The sequence below is a fragment of the Leishmania braziliensis genome, chromosome 10 (assembly GCF_000002845.2).
Source record: "Leishmania braziliensis MHOM/BR/75/M2904 complete genome, chromosome 10".
Taxonomy (NCBI): domain Eukaryota; phylum Euglenozoa; class Kinetoplastea; order Trypanosomatida; family Trypanosomatidae; genus Leishmania; species Leishmania braziliensis.
In genome coordinates this window covers 537,677-564,221 of record NC_009302.2, presented here as the reverse complement: position 1 = coordinate 564,221, position 26,545 = coordinate 537,677, and the positions used below count along the sequence as shown (strand labels likewise).

The window sequence follows — 26,545 nt, the reverse complement described above, 5'->3', positions numbered from 1 at the left end:
GGGGTTTTTTTTTAAAGATTTTGGATCTAGTGTATTTTGTATTTTTGTCTTTTTATTTTTGGTTTTCTTTATTGGGTTTGGAGCCCTTAAGCTCACTGTAAACTCGCAAACAAGGGTCAGAAGAAGTTGGGATAAAGCATGTGACGCTGGAGAAGGCTTTTCCCCAGAGGGAGGAGACTTTTGGAAGGGAATGTATACGGGAAGAGAAATTGGGGGTAAGTTTAAGGAGAGTGTTTGTGCACCTGGGAGGGAGCAGGGCCCAGACCCAGAAGCACATTCAAAGGAGAAAGAAGGCACCTGGTGAGCCGCATGTAGATCAGCAGGGGGAGCGCCTTGCAAATTCCAAGGCCGAGCGTGATCGTAGAATGGAGGAGGAGGTGCACAAGAACGACAAGAAGATGGAACCCAGCGAAATCGATGACCAGGTGCGCCGCATGTACGAGGAGGAGCGCAAGAAGAGCCGGATGCGGCGCGAGGCGCTTAACTCGCGCTACCTGCTGACCGCGGAGCCGAAGAAGATAGGTAAGAAGGAGCTGAAGGGATGTGTGGATCGCCTCTCGCACGTTGACTGGGAGAAGCGCGACGAGGAGCTTTTCAAGAAGTATGTGTCACCCTATCGCTCGATGCCAAGGTCGATTTTCTCGCGTCGTAGGGCGGCAGGTGGTGGCGCCAGCAGCCCCTGCGGGACAGCACAGAAGGGGTACATGCGCATCCATCATGCAGCGCTCTGCTGACCCCGCACCAGCCAAAGCCCCCCTCTCTCACGCTGGGGGAGCGGTGCGAGACAGGAACACTCTGCCTGCGGCCGTGGTCTTCATTGCGCAGGGGGGTCCCCCGCTGCCGCTGAGCTCTGATGGACTGGTCCCGGAAAAGCAGTCGTGCATGGGCTTCTCCTGCATGGCCAAGCCTCGCGCTGCTGGGGGAGAGGGTGCAGGTGTCTAAGGCCCTCGTCTGCCGGCTGGAGGACCTCGCCCAGAGCACGCGCCCTGAGGCCACACTCTCAGCAGAGTCATGGTACCCGCCCGCGCCCGCTGCTAGGAGAAGCGGATGCCGGCTTGGGACGCGCTGCGGCGTCCGTGTGCACTTCCTCCGACTGTGCCCTCCGTCCCCTGCGCCCGGCCCCCCTCCGTGTGGCGCTGCTGCCGCTCCCCCGCTGCCGGCGCGGCGTGTGTGTCGCGTCCACCGGTGAGCGCTTCCTCCGCACGTGCGTGTGGGCGCCATCGGATGGCCCCCCTTCTTTCGCGGTGCGCGTGTCGCACTCTCGCGTGCCTGCCGCCTCGCCGCACTCTCCCCCACCTCTCTCTCCGTCTCTCCTCTCCCCTTCCACCCTGCCCGCCTCTCTCATGCCACCCGCCCTCTCACCACCAACACGCACGCACACGCGGCAGCACCAACGAGTTTGCTTTGCGAAGACCCGACTCGCCCTCGCTCTCTCCCACTCGCCTCGACCACTACGCCACCTCCTCTGCTGTGCTGCTGTGAGTCTGCCAAAATGGCGTGTACCGTCACCCTCCTGGTGTATGCGCTCCTCCAGTTCATCGCGTTCCTCTTTGTGCTCGTGGGCACGCCCCTCGACATGATTCGCAAGAGATTGACGGGCAGGTTGTACAATTCGCCCTGTGTTACGCGGGGTTATAAAGATATGCGCTACGGCCACGTGTATTGAATGCCTGCGACTCAGTTCTGTGAAACATCCCGGCCTTGCGCGACAGTTTCCGCGCACCTCAGGCCTTTGCTATCATCTCCATCTTCGTGTACGGCCTGGCTGCCCTCCTCGGCCTCATTCTGCTGTGCTGCTGCTCTTGCCTCCGCGTGGTCTGCCTGACGCTCAACATCGCCGGCATTGCCACGCTGGGCGTCGTGTGGGCGTCCATTGTGCTGGTCTACTACGAGACTGGGAGTCCGTGCTTAAGGGAGAAAAGATGTACAGCGTTTTATGCTCCGGCTTTGCGCTGTTGGTGATGGCCTGGTGCCTCAACATCATCAACATCGCCTTCTTGCTGCTCCCATGTCAGGCCAGGTACCCGAGTAAGGGCCTGGAGTCGAATGAATAGACGCAGCAAGGGGAGGCGGAAAAGGACCGACGGATGCGGAGGGAAGGGAGCGGTGGACTGGCGGTGCCGCAGCGCACCGAGGGAACCCACGCGCACCGCCAAACCCCTTGCCCGCACGAGTCGTGTGGGCGATTGGCGCGCACATGTCGCCCTCCTGTGCGTGCGCCTTTTCGCGTCCTCTTTGCTTTCCGACTCGCCGGCCCCCACAGCGCCGCCGCGGCCACTGCCGCCCACTGCCCTTTGGTGCTGCCCATGGGAGGGCGGCAGGGGCGCCTGAGGGTGGAGGGCGGTGGTGAGCAATGCAGTGCGCCCTAGCTGCATAGCCCTCATCTCTTGCGTATCGGTTGCCACGCCGCTGCCCTTGCGTCGGGGCGCGTGCCAGCCGTGCCCCCGGGGCGCCCGTGGCGCACGACCCGCCGTCCAGCCGGCCTGTCTCCCTACTCTCACCCTAACGCTGTTCCCCCCCTTGCCCTTGCCGTCCGGCCCTTCTCACCGCGCCTCACATCGCACACTCCCCCCAAAGCACACGCAGCAGCAGCAGCTAGGATCCTCCCTCGCCCCCGCTCTCTCCTTCCGCCATTCCCCCCCTCTCGCCACCCTCCCTGTCCACCGCATTGCCGTCTCGCCTGCCCACCCCTGCACGTTGGTCGTGCGTTGGAGAAGATGGCGTGCAACGTCGCGGCTGTGCTCTACGCGATCTTCCAGTTCATCGCGTTCATCTTTGTGCTCGTGGCCACGCCCCTCGACATGTTTCGCGTGAAGGATTTGGGTAGATTTGGCAGCACGCCTTGCCTGACACTGTGGGGCGGGAAGGAGAACTGCAACGACTTAAAGAGCGACACCAGCTATCACGAATTGTGGTCCTTCTGCCCCGGACGCCTTGCTAGGTTTCGCATGGCTGAGGTGTTCGCTGTCATCTCCATCTTCGTGTACGGCTTGGCGGCCCTCTTCGGTTTCATTGTGCTGTTCTGCTGCTCGTTCTTCCACTGGATCTGCCTTGCGCTCAACATCACTGGAGTTGTCACGGTGTGCGTCGTGTGGGTGCTCATGGTGTTTGACTACTACAACGCCGAGGACCTTTGCCCGGCCATCAACACCCGCTTTGACTTCGGTAACGGCTTCGGGCTGTTTGTGGCGGCCTGGTGCCTGAACCTCGTCAACACCGTGCTCTTGCTTCTCCAGTGTCGGGCCAGGGACCCGAGTGAGAGCGGGGGCCCGAGTGAGAGCGGGGACCCGAGTGAGCGCAGGGGCGCGAAGGAATAGATGCGTCGAGGGGAGGCAGAAGGTGGCCGACGGACGCGGAGGCTCTTGGGCGGTGAACGGGCGGTGCCGCTGCGCTCCTAGAGATCTCCCGCTCACTGCCCGGCCTGTTGCCCGCACGTGCCACCCCCTCCCGTCACCTCCTATGCAGCTGCGCTTCTGCCGCCCTTGTGTGCCCGCTCTTCCCCCGGCTCGTGCGTCTTTGCCTTCCCTCTGCGCCCCCTGCCTCGTGGGCTATGCGCGTCCTGCCGCTCTGCGCCCGCGCCTCGCCGGGGCCCTCTCTCTTCCCTCTCTCTCTTGTGCTTTACTTTTGTTGCCTGTGTGTGGCGCGCCGCACTCGTGCGCGTGCGCCTTTTCGCGTCCTCTTTGCTATCCGACTCGCCTGCCCCCGCAGCGCCCCCGCGGCCACTGGCAGGGCTTATCCTGGCGAATACTGTGCCGCCGACAATTGTGGTAGTGTCAGGCACTTGTGATGCAGGGCACTGTGGGTCATGCATTGCCATGGATGTTGCCGGCCAGGTCGTGAGTGGTGTTTCGGAGGCGTACTGCGGCTGTGAACAGACTTGTGCAGCTCATACAATGGGCAAGGCGTCAGCACGACTTGTGTTAATATATTTCGTATGTTTTCGGTTTACGTATTTCTCTGTGGAGATCTGCGGAAGGGGTGAGCAGAAGTCAAGGTGGACGCCGTGCTGGGCTGACGGAGGTGATAGGGCTCTAACGCCTGTCTGCGGCTGCCAAGCGCCAGGGGATTGTCTTGGGGCACACTGTAGGGTAGAGTTTTAAATGCACCTTTCTGGGAGAATATAGACTCTAAGGAACGCGCTTTGTGGAACTAGTTCGACTTGGAATGCCCTGGTGTACATCGCTGGGTCACATGGTCGCATACCCCCGCCCACCCACCCACTGATTCCATCATACCCTTCTTACCGCTCTCTCGATCGTGTGCGCCCTCGCCCCCTTTCCCCCCGTTCCACCCTTTGGCTCTTGCTCACCCCCCCCCCTTGTTTCTCACCGTCTTGATCTCCGCTCTGTGCTTCAGTCGTTCTCTCTCGCTCTCTCACTCTCTGCCTGCCTGCCTGTGTCGATGTGCGGCGCCGCTCTCCTCCTACGGGAGAGAGAAGTGGTGTGGTATTTTCACTGAAGGAACTAAGCGATTCCTTTTTCGAAAAGGACGAATGCTGTCGGTCCCCTCCCTGCCTTCCTGCCCCCCCCTTCCCCCTTTCCTACATGCACCTTCACTCTCCCTCCACCCGCACTCCTCCTCCTCCTCCTGAAGCAGTACTCCTCAGCTCCCCACCTCGCATTCGAGTGCCCTCTCCGAGTCCGCTAGCCTTCACCGAGACGGAAGCGCCCACTTTGAGCCAAGGCGGGGAGAGTGAAATCCCTCTCTGCGACCTCGGGCAATTTTTCGGTCACTTAAAAGCGCCAGCACCGCTGCTGCACCCTCGCACTGTTTTGCCCGCTGTGGTGGCGCAGCGCAAAGCGCGCCGACACAGTCATGCGGAGACCTCTCTTGGTGCACCGATGCTTGATGGGGCCCACCTTCACTTTCCCCCTCCTCGACGCTCTCGGCATTACCCCAGTCACGATCTTGCAGAAACTGGTGAAGCGCTCGCTGGTCGATTCATGGAACAACCTGTAAGGCGATCGCCTAACCACTGGGAAGATGTGCTTTTACCAGGAAACCAGCCGCTGGCAGTGCTGAGCGCCATCCCCAACGCAAGTGGCCTCGGTCACCGGTATCACACCTCTGTTCCTTCGTCTCCTCGAAAATGAAGTTCATCCATGTGAGTGCGGGGGCACCGCACGGACTTATACAATCGCCCTGCTGTCTCACACTCTCACCGGTATACGTCCACTCGTAGGGGATCGCCGTTGGCCCCCTACCTGCGACTGCGCGACACAGCTAACAGCGTCCTCGCTGCCGCCATCGTGCTTGTCAGCTTCGTCTTCTGGCTTCTTATAGAGCTGTACTTTGTGGCGCCGCTGCGCGAGGTCGACGCCTTCGTCCCCGCAGCCGTGCGTGAGGAGCTGCGCGGTGGCACCCTGCAGGCGCCCCTCACCATGTGCGGGCCCACAGCACAGCAGGACACCGCCATTCAACGTTCGACTTTGAGGCATCAAGCGGTGCAGCACAAACCAGCATTCCTCTGCCGCTTGTCTTCTCGTGGTCGGCTGGGGGTGACGTGGTGCTGACCTGAGAGTCTTTCCCTGGTTGGGCGCAGCTGCTGTTGCGGCTTCGCTATGCACGCGTCAAGTCCATCACTGTTGCGTGTGTTGGGCTGCAGATGCTCTCTGCCCTCTTGCACCTCCCCAGGCGTGGACTGGCGCACGATGGCCTGAGTCTGGACAAGGTCATGGTAGACTCGGACGGGCACTGCCGGCTGACTAGGAAGTCTGCGAAACATGCACGGGAGCGGGAAATCTTCAAGTCGTTGTGCTACCTGAGCCTTGTCATGGCCGTCGGCGCCCTCCCTACGCCGCAGTGCGACATGTTCTGCTACAGGCTACTGGCGATAGAGGCGGTGACTCAGAAGCCGTGTTGAATGTGAGCCATGGTAGCGGAGTACAGAGGGTATCATCACTCGAAGCCATCGCTGGCGAAGGAGCTGGCAGACCTGATGGCGGCGGGTCGCTGCTGATTCAGCAACACCGTGATACACGGTCGCATGGCAGTGTCCTATGATGCGCCGCTATGTGACGCGGTGTTCCGCCTGCTGTCACTCGATGTGTCGGCACGATCGACAGTGGTGGAGATGCGGGAGACTTTGAAGGCAGCGCTGGCACGCGATAGCCTCGTCGTAGGCGAGAATGAAATGAAGTCGATATCTGAGCTACACCAGGGGGGCAGTGACGGGCGTGCAGGACAGCGGAACGGATGGTGATGTGCTCACTGTTTCTCTGCCCAATCTTCAGGGGGGCCCTGAGAGATGGTCAAGCTTTCGGGCCTGTGCGATGACAGGATGAAGCCGAAGGTTTGCTATACCGATCCTCTCTTTGTCTTGGTCAGTGCTCCCCCCTCACGGTTGAAGTCGAGGCGCCTGTTGATGTGCATGGTTAAGGGAGTGCCGTATCTCACGTCTGCTTCCTTCTCTGTGTATGGGGGTGGCCCCGTGTCTCTCTCTCTCTGATGTGCTTGTGTGTGTGTGTGGGGAGGGGGGGTGCTGGAAAGCGATCTACGCTGTCAGACAGGCAACGATGGCTTCTCCCTCACCTCGCACGTGCCAGTCAAGCGTGAAGGCGTTGCGCCCGATGTGTATCGTCGTTTTCTTTTCCCTCAAAGTCATCAAACTGTGGGTAGTGCCCTACAGGGGCTCTTCTCGCTGAATGTGGTCTGCTCACCGATCCAAGCTGCGGATCACACACACACTCCCCACTCCCACGTGCCTCGCGCGCCTGCATCTTTCGCATCACCGTACGATATTTCTCTATTCCCCTCGTTCACTCTTTCCCTCTCTAGCTGTCACGCGACAGCATCGAACAGACGCACCAGCGTACCAAGACGAAGTCGTCCCTTGCACACGCAATTCAGTGTGGTTGTCTTTTCCCTTTTCTCTCTCCTTTCCATGACTAATTCCTCGCATCGCGCGCGCACATGCCTTGCCGCGTTCACCGAGCCCGACTCAACCGAGCCACGCACATGGGATCGCATCTCTTCCAGTGTGTCTCGGGGCACTCAAAAAATGCGCCGACGACATTGAAAGAGACAAGAGGAGGCGCTCTGTTCGGATTGGATGCCACCGATACCGCTTGTAGTGGTCCACCGTGCCTCGCAAGTGTTGTTGATACATGGCCTTGCGTGTGGGGGGGAAGAGGGGGGTCTGGGGGTAGCGGCCACACACCCAGCACACGTACACCGCTACGCGTCACTCCTCGCCACCGCTATTACCAGAGAAAGACCTCATGCGCTCCGTAGATTCTACTCCCTTCTCCCTCCCCCCTCTCTTTCCCTCTCTCTCTCCATCTCTCGGCTTCTCCAGGATCGCTCTCACAGTGTATTCAGTGTCACTCAGCACTCTCCTTTCCCATTTCCCTTTTTCCTTCGCAAAGCTCAGACGTCCATACACAGCTTTCGCCTCCTCAGTTTCCTTCCCCCTCGTATCCCTCTCTCGTCTGACGCTTTTCATAGCCTGGGTTAGCTGACTCGGGGAGGGGAGGGGTCTCTATCTACCTCCACCAGTTACGCGGCGGGCAAGAGAGAGGAGAGAGATTGGCTTTGCCCGCGTGTCTGTAGAGGTCGGGTGCGCGCCACCATCATACCACCCGCAGCATCACTCGAAATATTTGGCCAAGACGACTGGAGGAACACGGGAAGTATAATTTCCGTCGCCTACGTGTGTTATCATCGATTTTCTGTTCGCTATGTCGCACGAACGCCACCACACCTCCCGCACGGGCGATGCGCTTGTCGCGCACCGTCCGCATGGCCCCGCGTCGTCAGTGGCGGCACCGGTGGAGCGGCGGATGAAGGTCGATCCGTGCACCAATGCGAGGTCAATGTACCAGCGCGGCCCCGATGGCAGCGAGATGTACGCATCCTACTACAACTCCAACGACGACCCGACCTTCCAGAAGCGCTTTAACTCGCACAAGAACGGTGGCGCCTTTGTGCAGAGCGCGCAGTTCACATTCATGTCGCACGGCGGTGTCGGTGATGGCAGTCAGTTCCCTGGCTACAGGCAGCGCCATCACGGCGCCAGGCAGGAGCACCCGCGTCATCCAGTCATGGTTGAGGAGTCGATGGACGAGGACATGCACGAGGTGCGCTCAGACACCGGTGACGACACCGACGTGCACGCCAAACACAGGGCAAAGGTGAAGAGCCAATCGACGAAAGGGGATCCCATCGTTGAAGAGCCTGATGATGATGGCAAGGGCTACCATGACTCTGGTTCGCGAACCCATCGTCACGGCGGCAAGAAGGGCGAGCGCGGTTCGCATCGAGACACCACCCATGACGCATATCCCACCAACACCTCGACGTTCCTGATGGATCCGTGGGGCGTGGAGTCGATCATGGAGCGCATGATGCAGCCACCGCTGGGATTCGGCGACCCGTTCATCTACGCCCCTCAGCGTGCGCATGCTCAGAGTGGACGGAGACCGCCGTCGGCCTCGTACGGATCGAAGCGGCAGCAGCTCATTCCTTACACCCGCGGCGGAGTGATGGGCGGCCCGTTCACCGATGATTTCTTTGGCATCGGCAGCCCCGAGAACCCATTTTGCATGATGGAAGCAATGCGCCACCACATGCAGCAGCAGCGTGCCGCCATGTTCGGCGGTACCGACCCCTTTGCGAGGGTTTTTCCGAGGTGAGAGAACAACCACCCGAGAGATGCGACTGGGTACACGTGCGACATTCCTACCAACGTCACTGCCGCCCTCACCCCCTCTCGCGCCCAGCTACCTCGTTACCTCCACGTCTTGGCTGAGCTCTCTGTATAACTTGCTCTCACTGCTCTTCATTTTCGTTTCTCTTATTTACCTCCCCCATCCTCTCCGCTCCGCTCGAGTGTGTGTGTGTGTGGGGGTGTATTCGCGCGCTTAGTTCGCCATGATGAGACAGAGCCTAAACAAAGACGAGGTGAGCGTGTGTGTCTCATGAACGATGCAGATGCGACGTCACCTACCACCAGGGGTGGGACGAGGCGGGGCACCGCAAGGACGCCACAATCAAAGACAAATATATATACACATGCATACATACATAACACTGACTGCGCGGCCCGTCAGGCCCCTTCGCTGCATGACGACGGCTGTGTAATGAGCACGTGAAGAGGAGAAGTGGGCTGGAGACGAAGAGGGAGAGAGAGAGGTGCGGCTGTGAGCTGCAGTGACGCACGGAGAAGGGTAAAGGGAGGTGGAAGTGATGACGGCGGGGAACGATGACGCTGCTGCATCCCGCTCAACCGCTGCCGGGTTGCCCTTCGTCCACACACACGCGCCCTTCTCTCCCTCAGGGTCTCTCTCTAGAAATCATACACACGACTCAGCGGCCCTCTGACGGTGACTTTCTCTTTTTTCTTTTTTTTTTGCTCGTTTGCTCTTCGCGGCAATCGCCACCTCCCCCACTCCCCTCCCCTCCCCTCCTTCTGCTGCTGCTCGGGAGTGGATGGGGGGGGGGGCGTTTGCTGCTCTTTTGTGTGTGTGTGTGTGTGTGTGTGTGTAGGTGGGTGGGTATTTCGCTTCTTTACTTCTATGCTACACCAATCCGAAGGGCATGTCAGAGCGGCAGGGGAAGGAGCTTCAACTATGATCAGCAGCGTTTTGAATTTCCACGCATCACCCCTCCACATCGAGACGGGGACGGAGGGAGAGCCACCCGACCCCCCCCTCCTGGTCCCTTTCCCCGCCCCACCGCATCACCACCACCACCACCACGCGCCACGTTTCTCATCGTTCTTCTTTTTCGTTTCCCCCGCCGTCGCCAACAGCCACGGCTCGCCAAGCACTTCGGTGCCGCCCCCCACTCCATCTGCGCGCATGAGTGGTGCGGGCATGTGTGCTCTATTAGGAAGCAAAAGACAGTCAAAGAAAAAAGAAACAGAAAAGGTGGCGTTGCGGGGTCTCCTGCACGCCCGCGACCGGCGCGAATGCGTCATGCGCGGCAGACGTCCTCCCGGGAAACGCGGTCCGCGGCGGGATTCGCCCGCGCGGGGCGAAAAGGCCCCACTGCCCCCCCCCCCACTCAAAAAAAAAACGCAGCCCCTCCCCCCTCCGGCCAAAGGCGAGGCCCTCCCCGGCCCCCCAACCGCGGCGCGTCGGCCTCCCCGCAGGCGAGGGCTGCCCGCCGCCGCCAACCCCGCCCGACCGAATAACCCTGCACGCAGGGAACAGGGGAGGCAAACATCAGACCGAAGGAGGGGCAATCACGCAGTCGCAAATCCCAAGAACACGGCAGCACATTAACGGCACGAGACACCCCTGCCTCTCTCGCTCTGCGAGCCCCTTGCGGCGGATGCGCTCGCCGCGCCTGCGTAAAAGGCCTGTGGGGAATTTGCCGTCACAGGAGGGGCTGCAGTCAAGTGAAAAGGCGTGAGGGAGGCACACACGTACACCATCCATGCCTATCGCCTCACAAAAGCTGCGCCACACCTCCCTTCGACAAGCTCGCTCACTTTGGGGGGGAAGAGAGGGGGGGGGGGCTTTATTTTTCACCTCACACCAGACCACCACATCTGCAGAGAACAGCAAAAGAGAAAAAAACGAGGCGCGCGCGTGCCGACACGTAAAGGGTAACCGCTGCGGAAACTCGTGAAGAGAAGGCCTGAATGGTGTGTGCACCGCGCCACGCGTACACGTTTTCTACGGTACTCTTGAACTACAAGAGACAGAGAGGCAGTCGCGATCGGCCAGTTGGGCGCCTACGCAGAAGCGAGTCTACCATGTTGCCTCACACACACATGCACGCTACGTCTTGACGTTGCCGTGACGCACCTCCGTCTCCCTGGCGTGGTGGACACCGTCCAGCTCCGAGTGTTACGGCTGCTATGCAGACTCTAACGCTACCGATGGCTTCACGTCGGTCTCGCAGTCGGCCTGTTGCTTTGACCGTGCGCATGCGACGATGTGGTCTGTACCGTCATAGCTCATGGAGGTGAGGGTGCTTTCCTGGGCCTCACCATCGAGGTCCACAGCCTCCTCACCCTCTTCGTGCCCCATGTCATCCTCGGCGTCACCGCCATGGCACGGCACGGCACGGTACGAATGCCCCTTCGAGTGGTCGGCGAAGGGTGTTCTTGCGTTGGCCACCGCCTCAAGGATCAGCGTGTTCTGGACGCTGTTGTACTCGCTGTTCAGAGGATACACCTCCGCCATCGCCGGCAGCACGCGGTCCATCGAGGCCACGAGCTGCTGAAGATACTCGTGATTCAGCGTGAGGTAGCGGTGGATGATCTGGGCGGCAGCGTGGTCGTTTACCTCCATCAGCATGCCGAAGATGCTGTTGAATTTGTCGCGGCGCTTGATGTACTCCCGCCACGCCTCGTCGCGCTTTTCAGCGTACTTCTTGTGGCTCTTGTTGTCGCAGAACGGCTTTCCCTTCTTTGTGCACTGCTTCTCCACCTTCTCCACCTCGGCCTTGTACTTATTGTAGCGCTCCAGTGCCTCGGTGCGCTTGTGGCGGTACTCGCCGATGCTCTTGAGGTGCTCCGAGACAGGGAGGAGCCGGGTAATAACGTCACGGTGAATGCCGGTGTTGTACGACTGGAACGGCGGTCCCTCGTTGATGCGGCGCGCCTCGTCGGCGAAGATCTTAGCCAGGCGACGCACCTGCGAGTTGGCCTCGTCTGGCATGCGCGTGCTCGCGACGGAGGCTGCGTAGTCCGCCGCCACGACGCTGGCGTTGGGCTGGGACATGTACTGTACATCCGCTTCGGTCGGGTACGGACTCAGCTCCTCGGCCCCATTCGGGTCGGGCACTGGGTTGTTGTTGGTGAGGGTGAGCTCCGTGAAAGCCTGCCCAACAGCCTCGTACGCGCTCGCAATTTCCTTCATTGCCACCATGCCCTGCGTTACCGCGTTGTCAAAATGGTTGAGGGCGCTCTGCAAGCGCCGCACATCGTTCACGCGGCGCTCGAATTCATAGTCGCGGTAGGCCGTTAGGGTGACATTATCGGTGTCGAGGCGCTTCGTAAGGTCGGCGCGGAGCTTCTGCATTTCCGCTGAGAAGAGAAAGGTGTTGTAGGCGTGTATAGGCACGTACGGTGCTGTCTGCGCACGAGAGAGAGAGGGGAGGAGGAAGGGGGGGAAGAAAAAGCTATAGCAGTACAGGGAAGCGAGGAGAGGATGCCTTGGCGGCGAAGGAAAGGGCGGTGGAACAAGGATGTGGAGTGGAAGAAGCGTATAGGCACAGCAACAGCCAACAGCGCCCGCGAGCAGAGACGCAAACCAACACGCAGCCCACACACGCCAACGTTGACGTGGTGTACGGTAAGAGCGAAAGAAGAAGTCAAAGACGAGCGTTCAGAGAAGACACACACCCGCACACACACACACGCACCTCCCACACACAAGTCCCTTGAGGGGCGAGGGGCAAGCAAAGAGTGAAGAACGCCTGTGGAGAAGAAGCGGAATGGGGTGGGGGGTAGACAGCGGCCGCACGTGGGAGAAGGTGGTTTTATGACTGCGCTGAGTCAACGGTGTCTGCAAGCGGAGTGGCTTTCGATGACGAGAAGGGTACCGGGCACCTCTCAAGCCCCACACACAAGCAGAGAGGGGGGAAGGGCACAGAGAGACGCGCACACGTACACGTCAGCACGGGTATAACGTGAAGGGAAGAGAAGAAGAACGCAAGAGAGCGTGCGCACGAGGAATAGGCGATGACAGAAGTGAATGGTCAAGAGAAGGGGAGAGAGGAAACACAAGGGAACAGCATAACTCCACTGCGTTAGAGATGCAGCCGATATCACAACCGGGCGTGGGAGGAAGGAGGTGACGCCCGGGGGGAGGGGGGGGAGGGGGTCGAGTGAACGAGAATAAGGGAAAAAGAGTACACGAGAAGCGCACCCACATGTGTGTGAGCGTAAAGGGCGGCAATGACGGGGAGCAGGTGAGGGAAGGTGATGTCGCCACAAGCTGCCAAGGCACATGTGACGAGAGAGGGAGAGAGAGAGAGAGAGTGACCGGCAACATGCATCCGAAAGAGAATAAGGGAGAGGAAAGAGGTGCCGCTGCCAAGGATACATACAAGGGTCTCTGGCTCGCTTTGGTGGCGTGTTGGGTGCGTGCACACGGGCTACGGAAGCTACCCACGCCCCCGCTCCTATCGCCGAGCATAACCTTACCTCCGGGAGATGGTGTAGGGTCCTTCGCTCGCAAGCGCTGACACTTACGTGTTCCCGCGCAGAGAGACACGAAGGGGATGGGTCTGGGGTTACGGAGAGCCGCCGCGCACACTACCAGGCAGAGAGAGAGAGACGAGCTCCCACGGGGCATCCCTGGCACAAACGCGCTCACGTTCCCCTCATCCAGCTGTTTCTTATCGGTGACTGTATGGGGTTAATTGTTGTCTTCTGGGTGTGAGAGCGAGAGAAAGAGACGCCTTCCTCCATCAACTCATCTTCTCTCTCCCTCTCTCTTCACCGTCATTGGAGAACGTAATCCTAGTCCTTGCGCTACCGTCAGTCGCGAGCAGTCCCCCAACTAGCCAGTCGCCCTCCAGCGCCACCTCCTCCCCCCGCGCTCCTCTCACTGTGTCGGTGATATGACACGAGGGCGTGGAGCAGGGCCATCACACCGAGGCGTACTCAGGAAGACATGGCCGTAGATTCGCTCTCGTCCTCAAGCAAGCCAAATAGAAGACGGGGATGGGCAAACTGAGGGAGTAGAACACAAGGAAAGAGAGAGGAAGTAGAAAGGAAAGGGGCGCAGGATCAGTACGCCACACTGTGCATGCGACAGCTGAGAGAGAGAGAGAGAGCACTGCGATCCCCTGCCGCCTCTCAACCCCTCTCCTCTGCCTCGCCGCCAAGCTCCCCTCCCCTCCCCTCCCCCCCCTCAGCGTCACCTGTGGGGGATCGCGAAAGCGCCGCCGTCTTGCGCGTCACTGCTTCTGAGAACGTTGGCGCATGCACAGATCGCACGTGCACAGGAAGCGATACTGCTCCAGGAGGTGTCGCGAGCGCGTCTGCAGGTCGTCGCCGAAGCTGCCGAGGTCCACGTAAGAGATCGTGATTTCTTCGCCAGCGGCGATGGGGCGAGTTGCTTCAATGCCGATCCAGCCAGCCAGCGATGGAGAGTACGAGGTGGAGTGCGGCGACTCCGACGAAGTCGCGACAGCCCGGAATGCGGCAATGCGCTCGCTGGCTTTTCGACGAGCCGCCTCCTCCGTGCGCCCCTCGGGTAGCGCGCTGTGTGGAGCGCCGGTGCGTGCTGCCAGCGCCGCCGCCGCCGCCATGGCATCCGCAGAGTCATACAGCATCACAACAGCCGCATTAGGCACGCAGCTGTGGTTCAGCATGCACACCGTCTCGTGCAGCGACCACCCAGTCGTCTCCTCCGTGTTATACGGGAAGCCGATGCTGTTACAGCGTGTTCGAAGAAGAATGTCGCGGAGGTCTGTCCAAGCAATGGGGTAACGTGGAGGAAAAGGATCCCCAGTTGAGCTGCCGCGGTAACGGGCGCCGTCACTATCGCCGCCACGGTGGATGCTGTTCATGGAAGCGTGCGCGTCGGCTTGGTTTGAAAGAGAATCACCCCCCATGTGCCTTGCCGATCCTGCCGTGGCGAGGGGAGTGGGGGTGACTTTTGGCTCCTTCCCAAACGTCGCCACAACGCGGTCACGCGCAAAGACTTCACAGAGCTGCATCGACTCCCTCGACTGCACGCTCGCGTTCGTGTCGAGTGTCGCCAGTGCACGCATCATGGCCGTGTCGCCAAGGTGCGCACGCGCACCATAGTCAAGACAGAAGCGCAGAAAGTCCGTATCGTTGCCTGGTGCGCGGATGGAGGCGGGGAGGGAGGTGTACCATGCGCACGATATCGCGTGTGCGCAGAGAAGCGGGTGAAGGGTGAGTCGCTCATCCACGACACTGATGCCCCTCTTTCCCTCTCCTCGTCGCTGCAGCACCGTGGCGGTCGTGTTGATCGCGTCAGTGCCAGCGGAGCTCATCACATCCACGCCAATGTCAAGCAGCAGCTGAACCACACAGGGTGCGCATAGCACGAACTGGTCACAGTTTGGACAGCAGTAAGAGCGCACCGGGCTAGCGGCAGTGGCGTGAGTCGAGGAGGACGATGACGACAGTGAAGACGGCGCGCCAATGGGGGAGCGGGAGAGCGTAACGCGCTGCTGCTGATGTGGGTGGTGGTGATGCGCCTTGTGCGGCTCCGCGCACGCGCGAACGTCGGCGACAAGGCACCGGGCGCAGATGTGGCTTGCAAAAGGCGAGTACAGCACTGCGATATCCGGTGGGGCGGCGAAGATCGCGTTGCCGGGCTTCAGATCCATAGTCGCCACGACACGGCGGCCTTTGCGCTTCGCATCCGGGTGCATCTCCTGCACCGCCATGCGCGGGGCGGCACCGATGGAGACCTGCGTCGGGTGGACGTGGCAGCTCATTGGGCGATAAAATACACCAAGAAGCACGAGATGGGGACACTGAGCGGGGTGGTGAGTGGAGGAGAGGGGGGGGCCTTTAGCGTGTTCCTGTCGCCTCTTCGGCCTGCCCAGTGTCGATACTCAACAGAACAAGAATTGCCCGCTTTGGTGCATCGGTATAGGGAGGGGGAGGGAGGGAGGGAAGAGGAGGAGGGTGGCAGGGGAGAGCACCGGTGGTGGTGATACGCCTTTGGGCAACATAAGCCTCATGCCCAGCACGCAGGCTACTGGGGCGGAAGGTAAGGCAACGGGTCCAAGACAGAGAAGATGGCAACGAGAAGGAGAAGTGTTGGTGCCACACGAAGAGCGCAATGCACACGGGAACAACTGTGAGATGCGCCCTCCATTAACGTCTTCCATCCTCGCGTAGTCCTTCGGCGGCTGTTCCAGCGGATCTATTCATCCTCTTGGCCACTTGCCTTACTCTCTCGCTCTCTCTCTCCTCGCCGCAACGGTCGAACCTCTCTCCCTCTACCCTTATCCCTACCCCTTCTACCTCGAACAGCCCTGCACCTGCGTCTCGAACTCGCACAGGCGGTGGCGCAGCAACACTACTCGGGCGCCTCCTCTTTGCTGCTTTTGACGTTTGCTCGCTCACCAATAGGGCTAAAACGAAAAAAAAAAAGGGAGAAGAACAGTGTTCGTGTGTGTGTCCACTGCACCCGTACCGTGTTAAACCGGCAGCCTCGTCCGTATTGCCTCTCTCTTTCTCTGTCTCACCTGTACGAACGTATTCGCACAAGTGACTTATACACACTGGAAAAAGAAGCACTGTAGCAAATTTCTCTTCTCTCCTCCCCCCTAACCCTAACCCTAACCCTAACCCTAACCCTAACCCTAACCCTAACCCTAACCCTAACCCTAACCCTAACCCTAACCCTAACCCTAACCCTAACCCTAACCCTAACCCTAACCCTAACCCTAACCCTAACCCTAACCCTAACCCTAACCCTAACCCTAACCCTAACCCTAACCCTAACCCTAACCCTAACCCTAACCCTAACCCTAACCCTAACCCTAACCCTAACCCTAACCCTAACCCTAACCCTAACCCTAACCCTAACCCTAACCCTAACCCTAACCCTAACCCTAACCCTAACCCTAACCCTAACCCTAACCCTAACCCTAACCCTAACCCTAACCCTAACCCTAACCCTAACCCTAACCCTAACCCTAACCCTAACCCGTGTACGCGTACCCTAGTGCTTGTGCCGTTGAGCGCCCGCTAATGGTGTCGCGGGAGGAGGAGTGAAGAGAAAGCGAAGGCTTACCCTGTGGGGTGGAGCTTGTGTGTTGCGTTATGCGCTCGAGCGCTGTGGCAGTTGTGGCAGCGTGCGCTGGTGTCTTGTGGAGGATGTTACTGTCTCGGAGTGGTGCGCTGGTATGGCGGTGGAAACGTGTGGTGCTCAGCGGTATCATGTTCAAGGCGTGTTATCGGGTAGCGGGCAAAGAAAGACGGCTCTGTTCACGCGCATACGTGCTGGCAGCTGGAGAGAGCGGGACGAGAGGCAAGAGAGGCGAATCAACGGAAAGGGAGGGAGAACCTGTCGCCTGGTGCAAAAGCGGCGAGTACGAATGGTGGTGTGCTTCGGGTGGAGCGAGGCCTCCGTGGCCACCGACAGACTCGCGTTGCGCAGGAAGTGTGGAAGGCGGTCGCCCTTCAGAACCTCAGGGAAGCGGATCACGGTGCCCGCGTTGCACTGGCTCACCGCACAAGCAAGCACCCTGCCGGTGCTGATCTTGGTGCGCAGGTCATGGCAGCGGCCCCGCGTCATCGTGATGCGCTCACCCGGCTTCAGCTCGTGCGCGCGATCGGCACGAAACAGGCCCTCCACGCCGTCGCAACGCACGCGTAGCTCCGCCTTGGACCGGATCCTCTCGCGCCCCCTGACAGGGTGCTCACCAGCTTCATGGTCAGCACGCCGCCGTGGTCGATAGGGACCTCCGTTTTCGTTCCAGGAAAGTGGTAAGGACAGCCCTGGCTCTCCTCCACAGTGAGCAACAGCTCCGCAGACAGTGTCGGATACCTGTCCGTCTTGTGCTGGCTGTCCTTATGGAGAGTGAGGAGAGATGGGGCTGCATACGCAGAGCTTGCGGCGTTCAAAGCCGGCGATGCCCCCGAACCAGCATGCTGTTGTGTATCTCGTCACACTCACACGCTTTCAGCAGCCGGCCACCCCTCCGGGGGCCCAGCGGGCAAAGGGTGGGGCAGACTGGAGTGGCTCACTCGGCGGCGAACGCCTCGGCCTCCCGTAGGACCTCGTGGGTCTCGGTGCGCTTCATGGGGTGCTAAGGGAGTCATGAGAGAATAAGGTGACGGTGGCGGGTACGTTGGTGGAAAGTGGTGCAGGTGAGAGTGTCATCTCAGAGAGTCCGTCGCATGCCTCCCGCGAGACCTGGAGACCAGACTGAAAGCCAAGAAGAGAGAGAGATGGAGAGCGGACCGAGCAAAAAGGAAAGCAGGTGCGGTGGAGAGCGTGGCGCACGTGCTACGGCGGTAGCGTCAGAGCCGCATTCGCCTTCTACCTCCGTGCGTGGCTGGCTGAGAGAGGGAGGGAGTCGCAAACGCCGCTGTGAACATGATGGATGGGTGGGTCTACGTGTGTGTGCACAACCAAGCAGTGAAAAAATGCAAGCAAGCGCATTGCCCAAGATGGCAAAGTTAGCACACGAATGTTTTTCCGGCTACAGGCATAAAAGGCACCGCTCGTCTGGCTATGTATTTCTTTTCTCTCTGCAGCAGACTGAATGAATCGCTTGGTGGCATGTGCAAATCCTCCTCTCTTCTTTTGGGGAGGGGCGTGGTGAAAGTTCCTTTACGGGTATCATCACTGCAGATACCTCTTATGCGTTAACGGAAAGAAAAGTAAAACCGGAAAACGAAAGGAAAGCAACGGGGCCGCGGTACAGAGCACAAGCCATCAGAGCCGCCACCACACATACCCACACAACACCGCCATTGTCTACATCAGTTGGGAGCCCCGCTTCCCTCTCCTCATTTTTCATCAAATCCTCATTGCGGTCATCCGGCAACGGTACCAGTGCCATCAAACAGCCGCTGAGGTGCATAAACACCGCAGCAAGTCGCTCAGACACACCACCCACGCACATAGGTGGGCGCCGTGGGATACAGGACATACTCCACTATGGATAACGACAGGAAGAGCGAGAAGACGGGAAAGAGAGATGGCTGAGTTAGACGCACGTGCCTACCATGTTGGCCACTACGCCCTTCCAAACGTAACAAAAGAATACAACAGAAAAACGTCAGCCGCCGCATCTGCACACATGCAACTTGTCTCGCTTGTTCACAGTGAGGCCTGGGCTGAGGCGAGAAAGAATAGCCATCAGGAAGCACCCGCAGTTGCTGCCCCTTGCTGCTGCGGATCGCTATGGGGCTCTCTCATCCGCTGCGAAACTTGTCACCCTCACACAGGTGGTGATTTCGCCTTCTCTCGTAGAGAGGAGAGAAGTGTTCGGAGGCGTAAACAGCTGGAAGGAAGGCTGGCGAAGGGACGGGTGGAAGAGGGAGAGAGAGACGCACGCCATCGCTTTCCTCCTCCTTACAGCCACCAAATAACGACATTAATTCAAACGTGGTGAAGTCAAAGACGGAGGCCGCCCTGGAGAAGTTGATGAAGGGGAGGGCGAAGTGAAGTGCTCCGTTTCCAACGTGCTCAATCTGCTATGCGGGATGTAGTCCACACTCCACCCGGCCTGCCACAGGGCCCATGGCGTGGGGCGAAGCAGCCATCGAGACACGCGTTACAGCAATGCGCCGACCCAGCCATCTGAGCACGGCCCCTGCCCCAGGCTCTGCACACCACCGCTCCGCAGCTCGCCTCACAGCCGCGCTCATCATGCCGGCCGCCACCCGGTGCATCCTCTTCGGGGTGGCGCGGGCACCCCACACCACTAGGCAGCGAGGACCGGGTGTGGTGCGTTCCAGTCGCGCTGGCACTCTGCCCCCCACACGCAGGCGCAACACGGGTTCGCGGTCGCAGGTCCCTCCGGCGCAGCGCCACCCACGACCTGGCCGCCGGCATCAGTGGCGGTACGCCACTCGAACCTAGACACGTCGTAGGTGCCTCACCCTGTCACCACCAAGAGTGGCCCCGCACTGGCAGGGGGAGGGGGGCTGCCTGGCTTCCCCACACAGAGTGGGTACTGGAGCCTGGATACTACGCACGGAGGTGCCCCCCGCCTTCAGGACAAGTGCAGAAAAGGGGGGAAGAGGAAAGGCAAACAGGAGCTCACACAGGCATATGCACTGCAGAGGAGCCGGAGAACCGCCACAAAGGAAAGGCAAAGGAAGAGAGATGGGAAGCCCACATGGAGGTGGTGCCACCATGGACTATAAAAGAGAGAGGCACTGGTGAGAAGGTAGACAAAAAAGGGCCAAAGGTGGGACTCATGGACTAATCAGAGCACGATGTGAGGATGGCGTCCTGCAGCGCTGCCATGACCCTTGCGAGGGGTGGTACAATTTAACAGGACAGTGCGCAGCACACTGCATCTTTGCTTCGCTCTCTCTCTTTCGCACTCGTCCTATGTATTACGCGCCACCCTTGGTGAAGCCGTAGAAGACACTGACGCCCTCGGACGGGATGACGTAGCGACACTCTCTCCATGTCTCGCACAGCATCTCAACAAGCGAACGGTCGTCCACGACGTAGGCGTCGCCGATGATGTCCTTGATGTGGTGGCGCGTCACGTTGATTGCGTGGTAGAAAGGCATCTGGCTGAAGAGGTGGTGCACAACGTGGGAGTTGTTGATGTAGTGCAGCCAGTTGTTGATGATGCAGCCGTAGTCACGGTCGACTGTGGCGATGGCGCCGCGCACAAATGTCCAGTGCTCGTGTACGTAGTGCGGGATGCGCAGGTCGGAATGCTGGAGGTAGGTGACGTAGAGCAGCCAGAAATTCGTCCAGAGGTAGGGCACAACGTACCAGCAAAAGACGTTGTACGCGCCGTACTGGTAAGTGCAGAGAGCCAAGATGAACAGCGCAGCCACGATGCCGACATCGGAGAGCAGAATGTCATACCGGTCGTCTTTGTTGAAGAGCGGCGACGAAGGCTCGAAGTGGTTGGTGCGGCGACCGTAGTCCTGGCTGGCGATGTTGGCAAAGAGGTACGCTTGCCAGCCAAACGTGAAGATGACAAACATATTCCACAGCATCACCAGCGGCGTCTCCTCGACCAGGTCAACCACACGCTGCTCCTTGCGCGGCACAAACGCCGTGTCCTTGGTGAGGTGGTTCGTGTTCTTGTGGTGGTTGCCATGGCTGATGCGCCAGCTGTGGTACGGGACGAGGATGGCGGAGTCCAGCAGGAAGCCGACGGCGTTGTTCAGCGAGCGGTACGGGCTGAAGGCCTGGTGACCGCACTCGTGGGCGAGCACAAAAATAGCGAAGCCGTTGAGGCCCTGGGCGATCCCAAACGCAGTCCACGCCGCAAGCTTCACGACACCGACGACGGCATAGCTGACGATGTTTGTGCCGGCCACACCATACACAACGCCCCCGAAGGCAGCCAGCACCGGCATCACGGCACGATACATGATGAAGTACAGCGCCAGCACCTGGCAGATGTCGCGGAAGACGTAGTACATGCTCTGCACCGCCGAGCGCTCAAAGTACTTGGCGGGGATTTGGTCCTGGATCTGCTTGATGGTAAGCTCCTTGGGCGGCACCACTACGTCCACATCCTTCTTGCGCCCTGCCTTGAGAATGGACTTCATGGCTGCGAAAATGGCTAGAGCAGCGGAATGTGTGTACGCATATGGGAGTGGATGCGCATGGATTATGACGAAACGAATGCTGATAGCACGGCGGGGTACCTCGCCTGCTTTTCCGCACTTCTCTCTTAGTCTCCCGTTGCAGAGACGTGCAAATGCAGCTGAATCACAGAGAGTACGTGCTTATATATATAGATAAATATAGATAGATATAGATAAATATATATATATGTCGTGCAGCTGTGGGACACGTGACAAAAGGAATAGAAACAAAGAGAGAGAATGAGGGTGGGGAAAGGAAATGGGCAAACAGGTGCCGCATGTGACGCCGTAGCAACGCTGCGGATATGCTTGCTTGCGGCTACACCCCACTCCCCTGCTGGTTTCGTTTGTCGTGCCTCAAGCCCGCACGCGCCAGCGACTCCTTCGACTGCGTGAAGAGGAAGTGAACCCTACAGGCCTGTGCATCTGTAGACGTGGGACAGTCAGAGAACGAGCAGGAGAACTTCTGCGTGCTGCCACCCTCCACCACCTACACAGCACCTCGCAAAATCCACTCACTCCCATACAACAGCCGCTCGAGAGTACGCAAAGGGGGGAGTGCTCAGTATTCTGCGTCCGTGCCGCCTGACAGTCGCACGATGTGCGGCAGTGCGCCTACGGAAAGGTCGACGGCACACACTGATGGCGCACACAGAACCATTTGGTGCGCTTTTCCTGCGTGGGTGCGGTTCTTTCGCTTGACTCGCGGAAATGCAGACATCACCAAGGTTAACATTGAACAACAGAGATGATGAAGCCTGCAAGGTAGAAAGGAAACACACACAGAAAGAAAGCCAAATGGGGGCAGGCCTCTGCCACAGTGCCAGTGCGAGCCCACACAACAACAAAGAAAATAGTGCAGAAAAAAGGAGAGAAAAGAAATGAGGGCAGAGACAAAGGAGTAAAGAAAGAGAGGGAGGGGGAGGAGCAAACCGATTAAACAGAAAAAAAAAGAAAAACACGTTTGTCCACCTCACGGACATGCGAACAGAGATGCGGCGCCCTCCCCGAAAAATCGCATACACCGTCCACGTGGGAGTACTCGGGGTCTCCTAAACGGGCGTGGACTCTTGCCAGTGATGCCATTTTACGTCGCTCTCCTTCACGCCGCGCTTTCAATGTAGTGAGATGGGTGTGGAGAAATGGGGATAGGAGGTAGGGATATGAGCCCAAAGCAGTGGTAGTGTGCCTTCGCCCATACAAGGGTAGCCTCACTACCCGCATTTGTCTCCCAATGACACTAGTAAACATGGACAAACCTAATCACTGAAGGCTTCATTCGTTTTTTTCTCTCTTTGAGCTAACAGTGTTCGTCTCTCTTCCGCTTTCCCTTTCCTTCTCAGCGCAGCACCGCATCGGATCCACGCGGGCCCCTCCCATTATGGGATGATTTCGCCACTTACGTGAGAGGGATACCGTAGTGCACACTTCTTCTCTCTCGTGTCGGTATCCTTGGATTGCTCCAGTTCAGCAGTCGGCACTCTCCTGCCCTCTCCCTCGCCGTCACACACCAAGCAACTGCACCGCCAAACAGAGCAAGCACGCACGAAGAGACATCGCACATGTGTGCGCACGCCTGTGGGTGTGCCTCACTTGTGTGCGTACGGAGGAAGCGGCGATCACGAGCTGCCCCTTGTAACAATGTGAAGGGGCTGCAGGGTGAGCAGAGCGGGAGATGCCTCGCTAGCTATTGGTGTTGCTACGTTGCTCCTATCGAGTAGAAGAAGTGCACAAATAGTCGTACGTGTTCCTTTTTTTCTAGTATGTCAACGCGCATCAATGCAGGTGCTGTCAAAGCAGCGAAGAGGGGGAAGAAAGAGATACATGGATGCGCATACACAAGCACACATTTACGATAAAGCGATAATAAAATGGAGGAGGCGGTGGGGGAGAGAGAGAAGTGCGTCTTGGAGACTTCCTTCCATGGCTAGTAGAGCAGGAAGAAAAGAAAAACGTCAAGTGGAAGAAATAAACGATGCGAAATCACTACTGAAGAACAACAGAAAAATAAATAAAAAACATAGAAAAAACCGTACTTACAGACATGCACACATCGACAGAGAGAGAGAAAAGCGGAGGCAAAAATGCTGACGGAGAGGGGAAGGGCGGGTAGGAAAAGGAGAAGAGAAGCGTAACACAGGGAGGATAAAAGGGGATGGCGAAAGAGAAGGTGTTACACGCCACTCCCTTCGCTTTTTCTCGCCCCTCCCCCAGCGCTCCATTGGCCGCGGCTGTGGTGATGCATTTGAGGGAGAAGCGAGAAAATGAGCCTTGTAGCCTGTGGCATGGTTCTCTCCTTGTTGATAGGTTCAGTGTTGAGCGTGACGCTCGGCACATGCGCGCATGCACGCATCTACAAGGCTCACGAAGCAAGAAAACAAAGATACACAGAGAGAAATCGAGGAAAGAGAAAACACAGAAAAACGAAAATGTTAGAAAGGAGCAACGCGGTTGCGCTACTCCACGAGACTTACAACTCTTCGTCGCTTCCTCTTCCTCGCCCCCACTTGTGAGCACGTACCACACGTATACACCTAGGTCCATGTGGGGGAGCGAGGAGAGAGGCTAGTACGCAGTCACTTGCTCAGTGGGGTAGGGAGAAGGTCGTCATGCACTGAGACAAAACGAAACTGCCTTCTCTACTGGTGCCCACTCCAGCGGCGCGCTGCCTCGTGAGATGCAACGGTTCCAAGCTAAGGGCACACAAAAATGTGGAACAGTACATGGAGGAGGGTTGCCTAAACGTGATAAGAGTACAACAAAACAAAGAGGCAGATGCGGCGACGTAGTGCAGGGTCTCTTGGTGCCTGCGGGGCTAGGGCCGCATCATGGCCGCTGTTAAGCACGTTGAAAGAAAAAAAAAGAAAAAATCAATCGGTGTACTTGCAGATATAGAGGCGGTGCACTGGAATAAACGATACAGGAAGCGCACACAAACCCACGAAAGATGAAAAAAGAAGGAGATTAAGAAACCATAACACACGCACATGGCGCGCGTAGCGCATCACCGACGACTACTGTTTCTCCTCTGAATCTGGCAGCGATTTGCACTGGGGCTTGGCGTGTGTGTCCGACGTTGCAGTGAGCTTGTTGAGCCACGTCTGAAAGATGGACTGGGCCTCGACATCCCTCGGGTCGATCGGATCGCAGATGCGGGTTCCGGGGATGAGCACAAACACTGCCGGAATGGCGATGAGTGGCGTGATGAGGTGGCCAACAATCAGCAGCCAGCGCAGGTTGCTGAAGTCGCACGGCGGGCTGGAGGAGAGAGGCCACACCGTCTCCATCAGGATCGCGCCAATCGTGGACGACGTCGAGGAGCCCATGTTGCTGAAGCTCGCTAGGATTGCGAACATCGTGCTCTCACACCCCTTTGGGCAGAGGCGCGAGATGAGCATGTTTAGCGGCATGTAGTTGAGCATGTAGCACACCTCGTACACGATAGCATCACCCATGATATACATGGCATGGTCCGGGATGCCGATGTACAAGTTCCAGCGCTCGACCATGATGATGTCAAAGACGCTCGCAAGAACCTGGACAAGGATGGTGCAGGCTAGCGTGACGCGGTAGCTCTGCTTCGAGAAGACGCGCGCAAACATGTACACACCAATGAGGCCAGCCGCGTTGCCAATGACGCTGCCCACCGTGTTATAGAAGGTCTGCGTGAAGTGCGGCCCGTCCGGCAGGCACGCGGCGTCCGACATGTAGAAGTTGTCCGTCCCGCCTGAGATGAGGATGTATGACACCTGCTGGAACCACCCGAAGAAGTTGGCCTTCATGATCGTCATGGGGATGCAAAGGAAGCCGGTCACGCACAGGATAAGGGAGATGCCGATGCAGCCGTAGAGCAGCTCGTAGGTCGAGCCCGTGATGTTGAGCACCGTCAGCGCAATGACGCCAGCCGTCATGATGACGCCGTAGACGGCGATGGAGACGTTGCGAAAGATGACCTCCTTGTTCACTCCAAAGATGCCACACATGCAAGTGGTTGCGACAAAGTCGCACTCGATCTCGTCATGGTCAAGCTCAACACAGCTCACCAGCTCGTTACCGCCGTTCTGCACGAAGGACTCGGGATACGGCGCGGCGGACTTGCTCTTGTTCGTGGTGCTGTCGTACCCCAAGACGCCCTCCTTGATCGGCTCCGAGTCTGTACCCCGCATCTGGGCCTCCTTCAGCAAAAAGAGGTAGTCCTCCTTGCGCTCGACCAGGTTCTTCTTCTCGCCGTACCAGTTAAAGATGAAAAAGAGCATGCAGAAAGCCTGCAGACCTGCAGAGATGAAGATGCCAACGGTAGGGCGGCCCAAGTCGGAAAGCGGCCCTTGGATGGCCGACGCGATGATCGCGCCCACCATGATGAGAGCCCAAATCCACGAGATTAGGTCCGCACCAGGAACGGGGTGGCGCTTGATGAGGCGGCTGTAGTGACCCTCTGACAGCACATCGATGTTCGCAATGCAGAAGACGGAGATGAAAATCATACCGCCCGCGATGCCAGCGCTCGACGACTTAAACGGCAGCAAACCATACACAACAGCGCATACCGCACCGGCAACACATGACATGGCCATGTACCACCGCTTCGTGTAGCCAAAGAAAGCGAACGTATCACTCAGGATGGCTGTCAACGGCTTGATGGAGAAGCCCATGGAGCCAATACCGGAGATGCGCTGGTACACCGCCGTGGTGACGCCGTACTTCTTCATGAACATGGCGTACCTGGAGGCGTTGAGCAGCGTCCTCGCGAGACCTTTGCTGAGGATGTACACAACACCAAGCGACATCGTACACTTTGGTCCAAACGGCACCACCGCCGTTCCAAAGATCGGGAAGTGGCGCATGAACGGGAAAGCGTCGAAGAGCGTCGCGGTGTCAGGGTGCACGTAGCCCTCGTCGTCCTCCTCCAGCTTCTGCTGGGGTGGCGCTGAGCAAGGCACATCACCGCCGTTGATGACGTTTCCAGTCTGTTGATCATCGGGCATGGTTGCTTGGGTGTGTGTGTGGGGGGGCAGTGGGTGCAGAAAAGACGTGAGGTGGTATGAAAAGAGGGAAGCGCGTAAACACTCAAACCGCAGTCTTGAAAGGCGAGTGAGTGGACGAAAACGCGTGTGAGTCGTAGCGCAAGCAAAACAGAAAGAATAGGCAGTGTGTTTTGTGGTTTCATCTGTTAGAGAACATGAAAGGGGGAAAGTTTGTGCAAAAGGACGCCAGTTGCACGTCGAGGGTGCGAGAGTTTCAAAAAGGAAGCAGTGCATACCCGCAGCCGCAGCATAGCCGGGGAGAGCGAAGCGTGCGTGAGTGTGTGTGTGTGTGTGTGTGTGACATCGCATTTAGCTCACGCGCACA

General features: G+C 58.6%; 7 protein-coding genes and 1 pseudogene across 8 annotated transcripts; 4 read left to right on the top strand and 4 right to left on the bottom strand.

The window, feature by feature from the left end:
* Positions 1 to 365: 365 nt before the first annotated feature.
* On the top strand, positions 366 to 734 carry LBRM_10_1530 (conserved hypothetical protein; the record flags this gene model as incomplete). Its single annotated transcript, XM_001562869.1, has 1 exon — positions 366 to 734. The coding sequence occupies one exon, from the start codon at positions 366 to 368 to the stop codon at positions 732 to 734; it is 369 nt and encodes a 122-aa protein (XP_001562919.1).
* A 1,983-nt stretch (positions 735 to 2,717) lies between these two features.
* LBRM_10_1520 (amastin) lies at positions 2,718 to 3,317 on the top strand (the record flags this gene model as incomplete). The annotated part of the gene is made up of 1 exon (XM_001562868.1): positions 2,718 to 3,317. One exon carries the CDS (start codon positions 2,718 to 2,720, stop codon positions 3,315 to 3,317), a length of 600 nt encoding a protein of 199 aa, XP_001562918.1.
* Positions 3,318 to 5,605: 2,288 nt separating this feature from the next.
* LBRM_10_1510 lies at positions 5,606 to 6,202 on the top strand (annotated as a pseudogene). Its single transcript has one exon. A coding segment is annotated over exon 1 (597 nt).
* A 1,477-nt stretch (positions 6,203 to 7,679) lies between these two features.
* On the top strand, positions 7,680 to 8,633 carry LBRM_10_1500 (conserved hypothetical protein; the record flags this gene model as incomplete). Its single annotated transcript, XM_001562867.1, has 1 exon — positions 7,680 to 8,633. One exon carries the CDS (start codon positions 7,680 to 7,682, stop codon positions 8,631 to 8,633), a length of 954 nt encoding a protein of 317 aa, XP_001562917.1.
* A 2,172-nt stretch (positions 8,634 to 10,805) lies between these two features.
* On the bottom strand, positions 10,806 to 11,975 carry LBRM_10_1490 (conserved hypothetical protein; the record flags this gene model as incomplete). The annotated part of the gene is made up of 1 exon (XM_001562866.1): positions 10,806 to 11,975. The coding sequence occupies one exon, from the start codon at positions 11,973 to 11,975 to the stop codon at positions 10,806 to 10,808; it is 1,170 nt and encodes a 389-aa protein (XP_001562916.1).
* Positions 11,976 to 13,860: 1,885 nt separating this feature from the next.
* On the bottom strand, positions 13,861 to 15,378 carry LBRM_10_1480 (conserved hypothetical protein; the record flags this gene model as incomplete). Its single annotated transcript, XM_001562865.1, has 1 exon — positions 13,861 to 15,378. One exon carries the CDS (start codon positions 15,376 to 15,378, stop codon positions 13,861 to 13,863), a length of 1,518 nt encoding a protein of 505 aa, XP_001562915.1.
* Positions 15,379 to 19,972: 4,594 nt separating this feature from the next.
* On the bottom strand, positions 19,973 to 21,157 carry LBRM_10_1470 (putative fatty acid desaturase; the record flags this gene model as incomplete). The annotated part of the gene is made up of 1 exon (XM_001562864.1): positions 19,973 to 21,157. One exon carries the CDS (start codon positions 21,155 to 21,157, stop codon positions 19,973 to 19,975), a length of 1,185 nt encoding a protein of 394 aa, XP_001562914.1.
* A 3,053-nt stretch (positions 21,158 to 24,210) lies between these two features.
* On the bottom strand, positions 24,211 to 26,181 carry LBRM_10_1460 (putative pteridine transporter; the record flags this gene model as incomplete). The annotated part of the gene is made up of 1 exon (XM_001562863.1): positions 24,211 to 26,181. One exon carries the CDS (start codon positions 26,179 to 26,181, stop codon positions 24,211 to 24,213), a length of 1,971 nt encoding a protein of 656 aa, XP_001562913.1.
* Between the last annotated feature and the right edge of the window lie 364 nt (positions 26,182 to 26,545).